This window comes from Cherax quadricarinatus, chromosome 66 (assembly GCF_038502225.1).
Source record: "Cherax quadricarinatus isolate ZL_2023a chromosome 66, ASM3850222v1, whole genome shotgun sequence".
Lineage (NCBI taxonomy): Eukaryota > Metazoa > Arthropoda > Malacostraca > Decapoda > Parastacidae > Cherax > Cherax quadricarinatus.
The window spans coordinates 20,497,217-20,514,888 of record NC_091357.1 but is presented as its reverse complement, the minus strand read 5'-3'; the positions used below and the strand labels follow the sequence as shown (position 1 = coordinate 20,514,888).

At 43.9% G+C, this 17,672-nt stretch overlaps 1 protein-coding gene across 4 annotated transcripts; it reads right to left on the bottom strand.

The window, feature by feature from the left end:
• Window positions 1–1,025: 1,025 nt before the first annotated feature.
• On the bottom strand, window positions 1,026–17,177 carry LOC128703999 (probable G-protein coupled receptor B0563.6). 4 transcript variants are annotated; one of them, XM_070099209.1, is made up of 3 exons: window positions 16,793–17,177; window positions 5,102–5,839; window positions 1,026–4,662 (listed from the first exon to the last, which is right to left on the bottom strand). In XM_070099209.1, exons 2-3 carry the CDS (start codon window positions 5,500–5,502, stop codon window positions 3,543–3,545), a joined length of 1,521 nt encoding a protein of 506 aa, XP_069955310.1. In that variant the 5' UTR covers window positions 5,503–5,839; window positions 16,793–17,177; the 3' UTR covers window positions 1,026–3,542. The 4 variants fall into 4 exon arrangements, with proteins under 4 accessions (XP_069955310.1, XP_069955308.1, XP_069955307.1 ...); XM_070099207.1 differs by lacking the exon at window positions 16,793–17,177 and adding an exon at window positions 9,367–9,773; XM_070099206.1 differs by lacking the exon at window positions 16,793–17,177 and adding an exon at window positions 9,373–9,773.
• Window positions 17,178–17,672: the final 495 nt, after the last annotated feature.

The window sequence follows — 17,672 nt, the reverse complement described above, 5'->3', positions numbered from 1 at the left end:
AAGATTATCAGGAGAAGAGTGGTGGAACACCTAGAAAGGAACGATCTCATCAACAGCAGCCAACATGGTTTCAGGGACGGGAAATCCTGTGTCACAAACCTACTGGAGTTCTATGACATGGTGACAGCAGTAAGACAAGAGAGAGAGGGGTGGGTGGATTGCATTTTCTTGGACTGCAAGAAGGCGTTTGACACAGTTCCACACAAGAGATTGGTGCAAAAACTGGAGGACCAAGCAGGGATAACAGGGAAGGCACTACAATGGATCAGGGAATACTTGTCAGGAAGACAGCAGCGAGTCATGGTACGTGGCGAGGTGTCAGAGTGGGCAACTGTGACCAGCGGGGTCCCGCAGGGGTCAGTCCTAGGACCAGTGCTGTTTCTGGTATTTGTGAACGACATGACGGAAGGAATAGACTCTGAGGTGTCCCTGTTTGCAGATGACGTGAAGTTGATGAGAAGAATTCACTCGATCGAAGACCAGGCAGAACTACAAAGGGATCTGGACACGCTGCAGACATGGTCCAGCAATTGGCTCCTGGAGTTCAATCCCACCAAGTGCAAAGTCATGAAGATTGGGAAGGGCAAAGAAGGCCGCAGACGGAGTACAGTCTAGGGGGTCAGAGACTACAAACCTCACTCAAGGAAAAAGATCTTGGGGTGAGTATAACACCAGGCACATCTCCTGAAGCGCACATCAACCAAATAACTGCTGCAGCATATGGGCGCCTAGCAAACCTCAGAACAGCATTCTGACATCTTAATAAGGAATCATTCAGGACCCTGTACACCGTGTACGTTAGGCCCATATTGGAGTATGCGGCACCAGTTTGGAACCCACACCTAGCCAAGCACGTGAAGAAACTAGAGAAAGTGCAAAGGTTTGCAACAAGACTAGTCCCAGAGCTAAGAGGTATGTCCTACGAGGAGAGGTTAAGGGAAATCAACCTGACGACACTGGAGGACAGGAGAGATAGGGGGGACATGATAACGACATACAAAATACTGAGAGGAATTGACAAGGTGGACGAAGACAGGATGTTCCAGAGATTGGACACAGTAACAAGGGGACACAGTTGGAAGCTGAAGACACAGATGAATCACAGGGATGTTAGGAAGTATTTCTTCAGCCACAGAGTAGTCAGTAAGTGGAATAGTTTGGGAAGCGATGTAGTGGAGGCAGGATCCATACATAGCTTTAAGCAGAGGTATGATAAAGCTCACGGCTCAGGGAGAGTGACCTAGTAGCGATCAGTGAAGAGGCGGGGCCAGGAGCTCGGACTCGACCCCCGCAACCTCAACTAGGTGAGTACACACACGCACACACACAAAGACAGGATGTTCCAGAGATTGGACACAGTAACAAGGGGACACAGTTGGAAGCTGAAGACACAGATGAATCACAGGGATGTTAGGAAGTATTTCTTCAGCCACAGAGTAGTCAGTAAGTAGAATAGTTTGGGAAGCGATGTAGTGGAGGCAGGATCCATACATAGCTTTAAGCAGAGGTATGATAAAGCTCACGGCTCAGGGAGAGTGACCTAGTAGCGACCAGTGAAGAGGCGGGGCCAGGAGCTCGGACTCGACCCCCGCAACCTCAACTAGGTGAGTACACGCACACACACGCGCGCGCACACACGCACACACACACGCACACACACACGCACACACACGCACACACACACGCATACACACACGCACACACGCACACACGCACACACGCGCGCACACACGCGCGCACACACGCGCACACACACGCGCGCACACGCGTACACACGCCATCTACGTCAGGCCCATACTGGAGTATGCAGCACCAGTTTGGAATCCACACCTAGTCAAGCACGTCAAGAAATTAGAGAAAGTGCAAAGGTTTGCAACAAGACTAGTCCCAGAGCTACGGGGATTGTCCTATGAAGAAAGGTTGAGGGAAATCGGCCTGACGACACTGGAGGCCAGGAGGGTCAGGGGAGACATGATAACGACATATAAAATACTGCGCAGAATAGACGAGGTGGACAAAGACGGGATGTTCCAGAGATGGGACACAGACACAAGAGGTCACAATTGGAAGTTGAAGACTCAGATGAATCAAAGGGATGTTAGGAAGTATTTCTTCAGTCAGAGTAGTCAGGCCATGGAATAGCCTAGAAAGTGATGTGGTGGAGGCAGGAACCATACATAGTTTTAAGGCGAGGTATGATAGAGCTCATGGGGCAGGGAGAGAGAGGACCTAGTAGCAATCAGCGAAGAGGCGGGGCCAGGAGCTGTGAATCGACCCCTGCAACCACAAATAGGTGAGTACAAATAGGTGAGTACAAATAGGTGAGTACACGCGCACACACACGCGCGCACACACACGCGCGCACACACGCGCGCACACACGCGCGCGCGCGCACACACGCGCGCGCACACACACGCGCGCACACACACGCGCGCACACACACGCGCGCACACACACGCGCACACACACACGCGCACACACACGCGCACACACATAACGGAAGGGATAGACTCAGAAGTGTCCTTGTTTGCAGATGATGCGAAGTTAATGAGAAGAATCAAATCGGACGAGGATCAGGCAGGACTACAAAGAGACCTGGACAGGCTGCAAGCCTGGTCCAGCAACTGGCTCCTTGAATTTAACCCTGCCAAATGCAAAGTCATGAAGATTGGGGAAGGGCAAAGAAGACCGCAGACATAATATAGTTTAGATGGCCAAAGACTGCAAACCTCACTCAAGGAAAAAGATCTGGGGGTGAGTATAACACCGAGCATATCTTCTGAGGCGCACATCAATCAGATAACTGCTGCAGCATACGGGCGCCTGGCAAACCTACGGATAGCGTTCCGATACCTCAGTAAGGATTCGTTTAAGACTCTGTATACCATCTACGTCAGGCCCATACTGGAGTATGCAGCACCAGTTTGGAATCCACACCTAGTCAAGCACGTCAAGAAATTAGAGAAAGTGCAAAGGTTTGCAACAAGACTAGTCCCAGAGCTACGGGGATTGTCCTACGAAGAAAGGTTGAGGGAAATCGGCCTGACGACACTGGAGGTCAGGAGGGTCAGGGGAGACACGATAACGACATATAAAATACTGCGCGGAATAGACAAGGTGGACAAAGACGGGATGTTTCAGAGATGGGACACAGACACAAGAGGTCACAATTGGCAGTTGAAGACTCAGATGAATCAAAGGGATGTTAGGAAGTATTTCTTCAGTCATAGAGTAGTCAAGCCGTGGAATAGCCTAGAAAGTGAAGTAGTGGAGGCGGGAACCATACATAGGTTTAAGGCGAGGTATGATAGAGCTCATGGGGCAGGGAGAGAGAGGACCTAGTAGCAATCAGCGAAGAGGCGGGGCCAGGAGCTGTGAATCGACCCCTGCAACTACAAATAGGTGAGTACAAATAGGCGAGTACACACGCGCACACACACGCGCACACACACGCGCACACACACGCGCACACACACGCGCACACACACGCGCACACACACGCGCGCACACACACACACTTAGCGCTTCACATAATTATCATTTCATAACACCTCTTCAATCGTGTTCACCGAGGACCTTGATGGAGGGCCTTGGTCGGAGTGTCGGATGGAAGGTTTAGTGGGATGGTCTAAGTCACTAAGAGACATGTTTCTGAGGGGGATGTTTGAATGGATGGGAGCTTCTCGAGGGTCTTTACTGTTGGTTTCCGCTGATCCCTCAGGCGGGGAGATGATTAACTGAGGTGGTCCTCCTGGGTATTGCGAAGGGCAAGATGTGGCAGGGGAAACAGTGGACTTCTTGCGCTGAGAGAAACAAGACTGCGAGAAGGCACTTAGAACTCGATGTCGCCCTGCCATGAGATAAGTCTTCAGTTCGCTGCGGAAAGTTTCATTGAAGGAGAAGAACAAGAAATGGGTGAGGTGTTCTCCTATCAGGAGGAGGTTTGCAACAGCACGGAACACCTCCTCGGAATAAGGGCCGGTGCAGTTGACGATGTTCTCAGCATAGAAGGTAGCGTGGACGGTGATAGGAACAGTGCAGAGGACGAAGGTGGCAGAGATGGCAAGAGATATGTAGATGCTGGAGTAGGCCTGTCCTCGAGTCCTGGTGGTGGCAGCAGTATTGTGAAGACGGCGGTGAACCAGTCCCACCACGATGCCGACGTTAAACACCAATACCAGGATAATTGGCACCACCAACACCACCAAACCACGTAGCACCCACCACAAATGTGTCCACACGTTCTTCCTGCTCAAGCTGTGGAGGTCATCTTTGATGATCCATACTCCGCCCTCACACCATTCATCCGGCTCCTTAACTATTTCCGAGGACTTTACACACATAAATTGTACATCAAACAAGTGCTTCATATGCATCAAAATACACAGGCTCATTGTTAGTAAAACTCTACTGCGCAACACTCGGCGACCTTGAACTTCATGGAACCTCTTGAAAAACCACAATGCGAGGAACCTATCATAAGAGATCCAGAGAATGACGTAGAGAGTAAAAGTCTGAATTATGTAAAAGAAAGTGAAGAAAATGTGGGCGAAGTAGACAGCTACGGAATATGAGAAGAGGCGGCAGCCGTTAACGGTGATGGCCGTGGGGATGCTAATCACTAAGATGAGAAGATCACAGGATATCAGCATCAAATAGTATCTGTAAGGAGAGGACAGAGGATGTCAGTGGTGCAGGTTAAACCGGGGTGTATATCACATGTTGACTCAGCATTCTCTCTTACATTAATCCTAGAGCAGAGCACTAGGCTTTCCACAGACATTATAACAAATACATTTCATAAATATATCATGTGGTAGGCTACACTAGTGCCAATATTCACTTTTTTTGCTACTATCGCATCACTAGAGCTTGCACCACCAAGACTTGTGTCAGAGGTTTTTCGCTGACAAACTAACAATAATAGAGCATTGGTCATTGTATAACAAAGACACGAGTGGGTGATTTTCCTCTTAACGAATTCTATCAAATAAATCGTGGTTTTCAGAATAGGGTCTCAGTATGAGCCTGAAATATACCGTATTCATCTTGCATTTTAGTATTTCCACTCTTAACATAAATAAATCAGTATTCAACTTACGAATTTGCAGGTCTGCTCCTGAGCTTGCGTCTAGTGAGAAGGAAGATACCAAATATGTTGACAACCAGGCCCAGCACTATCATTATGGGCAGAAGTACCTCATAAGAAACTCTTTGTATCAAGGTCACGTCATCCGAGACAATCCCTATTCGCAGGGAGGAGTAATCCAGAGCTCCAGTGATGTTTCCCAGGTCTATTGATCCACTGACGACCCTGGTGAAATTTGGGAAGTCTGTAATATTCCTGTTGACCTCCAGAACGCCCTCATTCATGTCCCCTTTAGGAACACCGGTAACGTTTCTCGGGTGTGTTGGTGTACTGTCCTCTCCACCGGAGTTTGACACACTGCCGAGGGTCTTCTTGAAGTTCAGGACTCCGTGGAAACCAAGAGTCTCGTTCATGTCCCTGCTGTAGCCTAGGGCTTTACTACTGTCTCTCCAGCACACTTAGTGAAGCTCACCACGATTCTTAGATTCTGAGCAATAATGAAATTTAGAGTTTTCTCTTCATGTCCTGCTGTAACAGTCACCAAGGCATCATTAGTTTTCCTTGTCCTTCCGTTTTAATGTTTAAATATTCTACCTTCCCCATCACTCGTCACAGAGCTTCACTGACATCCCCGTTTGCAGAGCTCTTGATACCTCAGACTGGAGCTTTGTTGGCAACTCCGTATACAAGCTCTTCACCCCACACAGGGCTCTTGCTACATTTCTGAGGCTCCTCGATGCTTCTGCTCTCCTAGTAAAGGGCAGTAAGGAAAATACAGTACATCAGTAAAGTGCACCAGAGGCCCCTGCAAGTAACCATATTAAACCTAGTTTTATAAGCAGTGATCTCGAGAAAAAAGTTTGCTAAAAAACTTTTATAACTGTATAAGCTATATACTAATTCAAATTCAAAATTATGAGAGAGAGAGAGAGAGAGCGGAAGCGCAAAATACAGGATTTAGGAGTTAGGAAGGTCACAATCTTGTATATTTAAGTACAGGTACACAAATCATACATAAGTAACATGTATAAATTACCCAAAACACTCTTGCTTCCCCTCCCTCCTGCCACAGGATAGTGGGGAAGGGTATGATCAAGGAGGGGGGGGAGAGGGAGTCATGTTAAGCACACTTGTACTGGCTATTCTCAATTAGCTGATAATCCCCATTCTACCCTCCTTCTCTCCCCCCTCTCTCGCTCTCTCTCTAATTTTACACGTCTAAGTCGGAACGAAATGGCGTCAAACGGAGTTTCGCTCCGGCCTGCACGATTAAGTTCCACAGAGAAGAGCGAAGAGAAGAAAGCTAGATCGAATATATACTAGAGGGGCAGGGAACGGGAGTGGTAGAACTGGAAGGAGTAATAATGCTGCTGATGATGGTGATGGTAATGATGCTGATGATGGTAATGATGCTGCTGATGATGCTGATGATGATGATGCTGATGATGATGATGGTAATGATGCTGCTGATGATGAAGCAGCAGCAACAGAGGTGGCAATAAGGTTATATATATATATATATATATATATATATATATATATATATATATATATATATATATATATATATATATATATATATATATATATGTATGCAATAAGATCACAGTAAACAGGTGATTTCAGAATATGCAAAACAACCACTTTGAAAGAATAGAGAAATTCCAAGCGCTTTCGTGACTACTCACATTATCAAGGAACTATGAAAGTAAAGCATCCAAGCTTCCTTGGATGCTTTACTTTCATAGTTGCTTGATAATGTGAGTAGTCACGAAAGCGCTTGGAATTTCTCTATTCTTTCAGAGTGGTTGTTTTGCATATATATAATTATTGCATACACAAATTTTCATTGGCCTTATTCGGCAAGAACGTTGCTACTTAAGCCAAAATAGCAAGTTTTACCTATTCGGCACGACATATATATATTTTTTTCAACAAGTCGGCCGTCTCCCACCGAGGCAGGGTGACCCAAAAAAAAAAGAAAGAAAATCCCCAAAAAGAAAATACTTTCATCATCATTCAACACTTTCACCACACTCACACATAATCACTGTTTTTGCAGAGGTGCTCAGAACACAACAGTTTAGAAGCATATACGTATAAAGATACACAACATATCCCTCCAAACTGCCAATATCCCAAACCCCTCCTTTAAAGTGCAGGCATTGTATTTCCCATTTCCAAGACTCAAGTCCGACTATATGAAAATAACCGGTTTCCCTGAATCCCTTCACTAAATATTACCCTGCTCACACTCCAACAGATCGTCAGGTCCCAAGTACCATTCGTCTCCATTCACTCCTATCTAACACGCTCACGCACGCTTGCTGGAAGTCCAAGCCCGTTGCCCACAAAACCTCCTTTATCCCCTCTCTCCAACCCTTTCGAGGACGACCCCTACCCCGCCTTCCTTCCCCTATAGATTTATATGCTTTCCATGTCATTCTACTTTGATCCATTCTCTCTAAATGACCAAACCACCTCAACAACCCCTCTTCTGCCCTCTAATACTTTTATTAACTCCACACCTTTTCCTAATTTCCACACTCCGAATTTTCTGCATAATATTTACATCACACATTGCCCTTAAACAGGACATCTCCACTGCCTCCAACCGTCTTCTCGCTGCTGCATTTACCACGCAAGCTTCACACCCATATAAGAGTGTTGGTACTACTATACTTTCATACATTCCTTCTTTGCCTCCATAGATAACGTTTTTTGACTCCACATATACCTCAACGCATCACTCACCTTTTTTCCCTCATCAATTCTATGATTAACCTCATCCTTCATAAATCCATCCGCCGACACGTCAACTCCCAAGTATCTGAAAACATTCACTTCTTCCATACTCCTCCTCCCCAATTTGATATTCAATTTTTCTTTATCTAAATCATTTGACACCCTCATCACCTTACTCTTTTCTATGTTCACTTTCATTTCATTCCCAAACTCATCCACTAACCTTTGCAATTTTTCTTTAGAATCTCCCATAAGCACAGTATCATCAGCAAAAAGTAACTGTGTCAATTCCCATTTTGAATTTGATTCCCCATAATTTAATCCCACCCCTCTCCCGAACACCCTAGCATTTACTTCCTTTACAACCCCATCTATAAATATATTAAACAACCATGGTGACATTACACATAAACCATACCCCCGGCCGGGATTGAACCCGCGGTCATAGAGTCTCAAAACTCCAGCCCGTCGCGCTAGCCACTAGACCAGCTAGCCACAATAAGATTCATCCAACTAGGTATATTTCTACACCATAGGAAAGTTAGCACAGGCACCTCTGTGACCACAAATGCAAGTTTTTACAGACGAATCTCCAGCTAGCGTGGCCGTGACGAACTCTAGCTCAAGTCCCTTCACTGCCGTCAACATTACGTGTCATTACGATTTCTTAAGTCAAAGTGACATTACACATCCCTGTCTAAGACCTACTTTTACCGGGAAGTATTCTCCCTCTCTTCTACACACCCTAACCTGAGCCTCACTATCCTCATAAAAACTCTTTACAGCATTTAATAACTTACCACCTATTCCATATACTTGCAACATCTGCAACATTGCTCCCCTATCCACTCTATCATATGCCTTTTCTAAATCCATAAATGCAATAAAAACTTCCCTACCATTATCTAAATACTGTTCACATATATGCTTCAATGTTTAAACACTTGATCTACACATCCCCTACCCACTCTGAAACCTCCTTGCTCATCCGCAATCCTACATTCTGTCTTACCTCTAATTCTTTCAATTATAACCCTACCGTACACTTTTCCTGGTATACTCAGTAAACTTATTCCTCTATAATTTTTACAGTCTCTTTTGTCCCCTTTCCCTTTATATAAAGGGACTATACATGCTCTCCGCCAATCCCTAGGTACCTTCCCCTCTTTCATACATTTATTAAACAAAAGTACCAACCACTCCAACACTATATCCCCCCCTTCTTTTAACATTTCTGTCATGATCCCATCAGTTCCAGCTGCTTTACCCCCTTTCATTTTACGTAATGCCTCACGTACCTCCCCCACACTTACATTCTGCTCTTCTTCACTCCTAAAAAATGGTATACGTCCCTGACCAGTGCATGAAATTACTGCCTCTGTTTCTTCCTTAACATTTAAAAGTTCCTCAAAATATTCTCGCCATCTACCTAATATATATATATATATATATATATATATATATATATATATATATATATATATATATATATATATATATATAAATGGGGTCTTACAGTGAAAGTTTCTCACCCTGACCTGAGATGGTTTACGTATCGTGCGTGTTAACCACTCAGCAGATGTGTAAAGTACACAGGTGCTGCTACAAATTTCAGAGCATTTGTTGCACGTGACACGTGTTTAGAGCGCACAGACAGGTTCTATTACTGTTATTCAGAGAGAGCTCTTGCTGCGTAAGACAGGTACTGAGAGCTCACAAGTGCCACTACGGATGTGTAGAGTTCATGGACGCTGTTTTCAGGCGTCCAAGGTGCAGTTATTGCTAAATAAGATAGGTGTGTGGATGACAGGTGATGCAACAAGTGTTCCTGGCAGATACAACAGCTGAGGAAGAGCACTTGTCAACACATAGCTGACAGCATCAGCATCTGATGCGCACTCGTCTCAACACTCCACAAGACTAAGATATTTGAGAATTGGAGGAGTGATGTTTACCAATGAGTAGTCTGGGGAACTTCTGACAGGATGTGATGACCCACACACACACACACACACACACACACACACACACACACACACACACACACACACACACACACAAAGGATGGGGAGGGGGTCACATGATAACGACTTATAAACCATACCACGGGCGGGATTTGAACCCGCGGTCAGAGAGTCTCAAAACTTCAGACCGTCGCGTTAGCCACTGGACCAGCTAGCTTCAATAAGATTCGTCCAACTAGGTGTATCTCTACACCATAGGAAGGTTAGCATAGGCACCACTGTGTCCACAAATGCAACGCGACGGTCTGGAGTTTTGAGACTCTCTGACCGCGGGTTCAAATCCCGCCCGTGGTATGGTTTGTTTGCAATCGTGTCATTACGATTTCGTGAGTCAACGACTTATAAAATATTAAGAGGAATTGAAAAAGTGGACAGGGACAGAATGTTTCAGAGATGTGGCACAGTAACAAGTGGTCACAACTGGAAGTTGAAAACTTAAGGAGTCACAGGGATGTTAGAAAGCATTTCTTCAGAGTTGTCAGGAAGTTGAACAAGCTGGAGAGTGAAATAGTGTAGGTAGGATCCATACACAGAAATCGACCTGACGACACTGAAAGACAGGAGAGATAGGGGGGATATGATAACGACATATAAAATACTGGTAGTATACAAGCCTCCAGATGCAACTTCCCAGCAATTCCAGAGCAGCTTCAGAAAATTGACCACTGTCTGGAAAATCTCCCAACTCCTCCCTCAAACATCTTACTACTAGGAGATTTCAACCTGAGACACCTAAAATGGAAGAGTATAGCAAATAATGTTTTAGCAGAGATCACCCCGGGAGGCAGCTCAGATGAAGATTCACACACACACGAACTATTAAATCTCTGCAACAAATTCACCTTAAACCAGCAAATAGTAGAGCCTACAAGACTAGAATATAGGCTGGACCTCATCTTCACTAACAATGACGATCTGATACGTAATATAACTATCAAAGACAATTCACCAGATCACAACATAATAAGGGTACAGATATGTATGTACAGGGCTCCGGACCAGCAAAATGTGAGCAGTCATGAAGGTCTCTTCACGAAATTCAATTTCAATAACAAAAACATACAATGGGATCAAGTAAACCATGTCCTAAATGAAACAAGCTGGGAAGATATCCTAAACAACACAGATCCGAACATTTGCCCTGAAAAACTGAATTCTGTGGTTCTTGAGACCTACTCAAGACACATTAAGAAAAAGAAAGAGAAGATGTAAACTAGAAAGAGAGAGACGTTCCCTATACAGACGAAGGCAAAGAGTCAAAGAGCTGCTGAGTGGGGTCAATATATCTGAAATACGAAGGGAGGCAGTAGTCAATGAAATTGCAAATATTGAACTTAAGCTGAAGGAATCTTATAGGCGACAAGAATTACAGGAAGAACTAAAAGCCATAAAGGAAATTAAAAAAAAAAAAACTTATTTTCTTATGCCAAATCTAAGGAAAAAACATCCAGTATTGGGCCCCTGCTTAGGCAGGATGGGACATACACAGATGATAGCCAAGAGATGAGCGAGATACTAAAGTTCCAATATGACTCAGTGTTCAGCGAGCCACTACCCACTCTAAGTGTCGACAATTCAAACGAAACCCAAAATTTGGTCATCCCAAAAATCTCGATTATTCTAATTCCATAAGACTTTGAAGAGACAATTAATGACATGCTCATGCACTCTGCCCCAGGCCCAGACTCGTGGAACTCCGTGTTCATCAAGAATTGCAAGAAGCCCCTATCACGTGCCTTAAGCATTTTATGGAGAGGGAGCATGGACACAGTGGTCATCCCCCACACAATAAAAACAACAGACATAGCCCCACTCCACAAAGGTGGCAGTAAAGCAATTCCAAAGAACTACAGACCGATAGCACTAACATCCCATATCATAATAATCTTTGAGAGGGTTCTAAGAAGCAAGATAACCAGATACCCATAGATACCCATCAGTTACACAACCTAGGGCAACACGGTTTTAGAGCAGGTAGCTCCTGCCTGTCCCAGGTACTGGACCACTATGACAAGGTCCTGGATGCTGTAGAGGATAAACAAAATACAGATGTATACACAGACTTTGCAAAAGCTTTCGACAAGTGTGACCATGGTGTAATAGCACACAAAATGCGGGATAAAGGAATAACGGGAAAAGTTGGTAGATGGATATACAACTTCCTGACAAACAGAACACAAAGAGTAATAGTAAACAGAGTAAAGTCCCAGGCAGCCATGGTAAAAAGCTCTGTTCCACAAGGCACAGTACTCGCTCCCATTCTATTCCTCATCCTCATTTCTGACAGAGATGTAAGCCATAGCTCCGTGTCTTCCTTTGCGAATGACACCCGGATCACCATGGCAGTGACCTCCATCGAAGACACTGCGAGACTCCAAGCGGACATCAACCAAATCTTCGAATGGGCCACTCAAAACAATATGAAGTTCAACGAGGAGAAATTTCAACTACTCAGATATGGAAAACTTGAAGAAATAAAAACGTGTCAGGGTATACCATAAATTCTAACCATACAATAGAGCGGAAAAGTAATGTGAAGGACCTGGGAGTGATAATGTCAAGAGGATCTCTCCTTCAAAGACCACACCAATGTGTCTACCTCACCCGCTAGGAAAATGATGGGATGGATAATGAGAACCTTCAAAACTAGGGACGCTAAGCGCATGACGATTCGCTTCAAATCGCTTGTGCTCTCTAGGCTGGAATACTGCTTTACACTAACGGCCCCCTTCAAGGCTGGCGACATTGCAGACCTGGAGAGTGTACAAAGAAATTTCACGGCACACATAAGAGCGATAAGGCACGTAAACTACTGGGAACGGTTGAAGGTCCTTGATCTGTATTCCCTCGAACGCAGGCGAGAGAGATACATGATAATATACACTTGGAAGGTCCTGGAGGGATTGGTACCAAACCTGCACACGAAAATCACTCCATATGAAAGCAAAAGACTCGGCAAAAGATGCAACATTCCCCGATGAAAAGCAGGGTCGCCACGAGTACACTGAGAGAACACAATAAGTGTCCGGGGCCCAAGACTGTTCAATTGCCTCCCCGCATACATAAGGGGGATTACCAATAGACACCTGGCTGTCCTCAAGAAGGCACTGGGCAGGCACCTAAAGTCAGTACCTGACCAACCGGGTTGTGGTTCGTACGTCAGCCTGCGTGCGGCCAGCAATAACAGTCTGGTTGATCAGACCCTGAGCCACCATGAGGCCTGGTTTCAGACCGGGCCGCGGGGGCGTTGACCCCCGAAACCCTCTCCAGGTAAATTCCAGGAACTGGATCAGTGGACTTTCCACTGATCCAACGTTAAGACTTGTGAGTTGCAGGGTTTGTAAAAAGTGTTTAGGAGAGAGTGTAAGAGTAGTTTTAATGCCGGATTTTGGCTATGAAATGGACGACTTTTTTTTTTTTTTTTGGGGGGGGGGAGGGGGGGGTTATGCTTTGTAGATGCAAGTGTTATTTTTCTTTACGCTTGAATTTGTTGGGTTCTGTGCAAGAGCTGAGCTGAAGAACAGAGCGTCTGGTCAGCTTTAACCTTTTAGTGCTGATGTGTTTGTTAACAAAGCTCTGTGTTTCATGAAATAACTGGAGAATCTCTCCTGATCAGGAGAGGTCAGCCTCTGACTTGACTGGTTTATCCTAGCTTAAATATACCTAATGTAATTTGTATGTATCTGTGACATCTGCGAGTCCTCAACGCCACTAACACATTTGTAAGTTATCCAAACCCTAAATAAAAATTACTAGGCATTAATCCCTAGTCAGTCTCAGAGAAAAGATTGAATTGATTTTGGCATGTGTTGGTGCCATTGTTATGATTATTATAATCATAACTAAGCACTCCAATAACTGAAATACTGGTTTCTGATAACTAATTTGAGAGTTCCTCATCTGAGTTCAAACCTTCAACCTGATAATGCAGCTCCTGAGCTGCTTCAACCTTAGTGTTAGTGTATTATGGTGAGATAACAACAGAAAGCCTCTCCAGCTTGACTTGAAACTTTAAAAGCAGGTCTTTCTTGGTGGAAAGTTTGAATTTGTGTTGGGCTGTGTATGTCCTCATCTGTCATTTTTTTTATTAAAGAAATTATGACATTAGTTTCCAAGTGATAACCTGTGAATGCCACCTCGGCCCTTTCACTTGAAAATCTCCAACGCTAATACTGAATTACATTACAGACTTCTGCTGCACTCAGCACTGAGGTACAGGGGGCTGGGGTTATGCAATACGGGGAATGACTTCTTTCTCGCAGCGACGGAAATTTATCTATAGTCTGCAACTGCTGTGCTGTCACCTTCATAAAAGGAGAGTATCGTGGAGGAGTGACAGAGAGCCGGAAACCCATTATTATTATAATCAAAAAAGAAGCGCTAAGCCACAAGGACTATACAGCGCCGGAAACCCAGCGACAGGATGCCTGCTGATACACTCGCTACTAAGTAGCCAACACTACGCTGCCTTGTGTACTGTATGGGGGCCAGATCAATCCCACTATTGGTGCTCACATTCCTCTTAGTGATTGTGGTGGTAGTGGTGGTGAGGGTGGTTGTAGTTGCTGTTGTTGACATTTACCGAGTAGGCAATTATTTCATAGAGTGAAGGTTTACTCTTCGATGCTCTGGAGAGATCATCGTAAATGTAGGTTATATAGACGCAAGATAATGTTTTGACTGCTTTAACGAGCACCTCGACTCACTCAATTTCTATTTCTATTAGGCTATCACTCTCTTTCCCCTCGTGTCTCTCCTTACTCATTCTCTTTCCTCTTTCTCCCCCATCTTTCTCTTTTTATTTCTTCCTCTTCGAGTTTGTGAAGGCGGTTTTTGTGGAGATTATTGGTGTGGTGTGGTTGGAGTGGGAGGTGATTACTAAAACAGTGATATGGTTTTTGTGGTGGTGGTGGTGGTACTTGTGGTGGTGGTACTTGTGGTGGTGGTACTTGTGGTGGTGGTACTTGTGGTGGTGGTACTTGTGGTGGTGGTACTTGTGGTGGTGGTGGTACTTGTGGTGGTGGTACTTGTGGTGGTGGTACTTGTGGTGGTGGTACTTGTGGTGGTGGTACTTGTGGTGGTGGTGGTGGTACTAGTGGTGGTACTAGTGGTGGTACTAGTGGTGGTGGTGGTACTAGTGGTCGTGGTGGTACTAGTGGTCGTGGTGGTACTTGTGGTGGTGGTTGGTAGGGTTGGTGTTAATATGTATGGTTGTTGTAGATGTTGCGGTTGATTTACAAGTTTTAAAGCCATCAGCCACACAAGGGTTATGTGAACTTGTGGTAAGAGAAGACAAGTATTAACAATATTTCAAGACAATAGTAGCAGCCTTGTTCACAGTGATGCGCAACGCTTCCTTTATATCAAGTGAACCTTCTTAAGTGAACCAGGAAATGAAAGATACGGGAGGAAGCGAGATACAAAGGTGGAAGTTATGAAATGACTGACGTATTCAGGCATGGTAGGCAATAATGGATGAAGTTAAAATAAGATATTACAAGGACCCTAATGGAAATAAATCAATGTCTGACATTTTTTGGGGTTATCCTGGATAATTTACATATGTAAATATATATATATATATATATATATATATATATATATATATAAAAGGTATAGATTTAATTTAATATATTAATGGAGACTATTATTAACTATTATATTTTATGAAGCGTGAAACCTGTATGGGCCCTACAGCGCCTAGAGAATGAGAGATAATCAGGGGTAATTATAGATAAAAGAACATAATAATGGAGGAACACTGCAGAAGGTCTACTGGTCCTTACTAGGCAGATCTTTCTCAAATCCAACCATTACTATAATGTTCGAAAAATTACTCCTAAAAATGTCTAGCTTTCATACAAATGTAAGATGCTCAACCTAACCTAACTTAACAGAATCTATTTTAACCTTACTCGCCAGCGGTAGATAGGAAGCATTCCATTCGTCTTTGTTTACGTTCGCTATAACTGGCCATAACGTAATATTATAATTATGGAGAGTGCTAAACCCGCAGGATTATACAGCGCATGTAGGGGGGGGGATTGGAGGGTATTCAGGCTTAATTCAGGGAACCGGAGCACAGACCCAATGCCCCAGATCAAGAGCCCCTCACCAGCGTCAAGGAACCTCCCCTGAGGGGCCATAACGTACTATACGTCCTCCAAAATGCATTTTTTCCTAAAACCCTCCAAAATAATTGCGGGAGAAATAATGTGCCAGGATACTGACAAGTTTCACTTCTAAAAAGGAAAATAATGCATGATTTTCACTGACAGGAGGCCTGGTCACAGACCGGGCCGCGGGGGCGTTGACCCCCGGAACTCTCTCCAGGTAAACTCTCTCTCTCCAGGTAAACAGAAGTCATAACAGCGAATAATAAAGCAATACCGTAGCTAGAACAATAATATGGAAAGTGACTCGTGTACAATTAAGGACATTAAAAGAAACGTGTCACCATGAATGGCTTCTTTAGTCCTAAATAAATAACTCCAACCTGGAATATCAAGTCACAAATAATAGGTACTACTGTCATGGTGTAAATGGTATAAAATAAAGACAATTTGATGATTAAGACACATGAGCCACAGTTGGGTATCTTGTTGAAACGTTTCACCTACTCAGTATGTTTCTTCAGTCAAATACAGAGGCAGCAGGTGTAGTAGTGAAATGAAAATGATGTAATCAGTCCATAAACCTTGAAGAAATAGTATTTGAGGTGGTCAGTGCCTCGGCTCCATAGAGAGAAACTCTTCTCCAGCCTGAGGGACTGACCCCCTCCAAGACCATTTCTCCAAGGTTGACTGATTACATCTTTATTTCACCACTACAGCTGCTGCCTCGGTATTTGACTGAAGAAGCCTAGTGTATAGGAGAAACGTTTCAACAAGATACCCAACTTAATCATCACACACACTACTGGTTGAGCACTTACCTTGCGAGGACCATAGTTATATCTCTGTAGGAGGGCGAAACATCTCCATCTTTAGCTGTCTGTGTCTCACTGCAATCTCTATCACCCAATAATGGAAAAGGTCACAATACACACATACACAATACACAATACACAAATAACCCGCAATTAGGAGGTACAAACTGACGCGTTCCAGTGTCTTAAATACGAATATTTTTTTCTATATCTCTCCCACATTGTTCCCAGTGTCAACCCAACTTCCCAGGGTAACTACTGGACACAGAAATCAGTCCTTCGCAGTACTAATACACGACGGGAGAGAGTATTTCAGCGGAAAGTTGCTGCAGAAGGCGCAGCAGGAGGAACCACCGCCAGGTGTGACTGAATCACTGACCAAACTGGTGATCCAGGCTCAACCACAGTCAATATTTATTATTTTCCCTATACAGACAGACTTTTAATGTTTATTACTTGTTATATCAGCTTATTGTATCATAGGTATTATGTAAAAAAAACTGAAACGATTTAGATGTTACTATTGAGATGTTTAAATGATTTAACTGGTTATTTAGAAGTTGATATTATATTGTATCATCTGGTTCTCTTATGTTTTATTGCAATAAAACCGTACATAAGTAGGAAATTATATAAAGTCTGTAATGTATACCTGTGTACCGTTTTTCATAATAAAGTATATATAAAACCTAGTGTGGTTTAAATAGAATTTTCAAACAGCCTCAAGGAGAGATCTAGTAATTTTTATTCCCCGTCAAGCATTTTTATTTTTCCGAGGCTATGGGCACCCCACACCTCCATCTAGAACCTCATCTATATAAACTATATTTATATACACATTCTAGCTGGGAAAATATTTTCCACAAGGTGTATAAGTCAGGCAAAT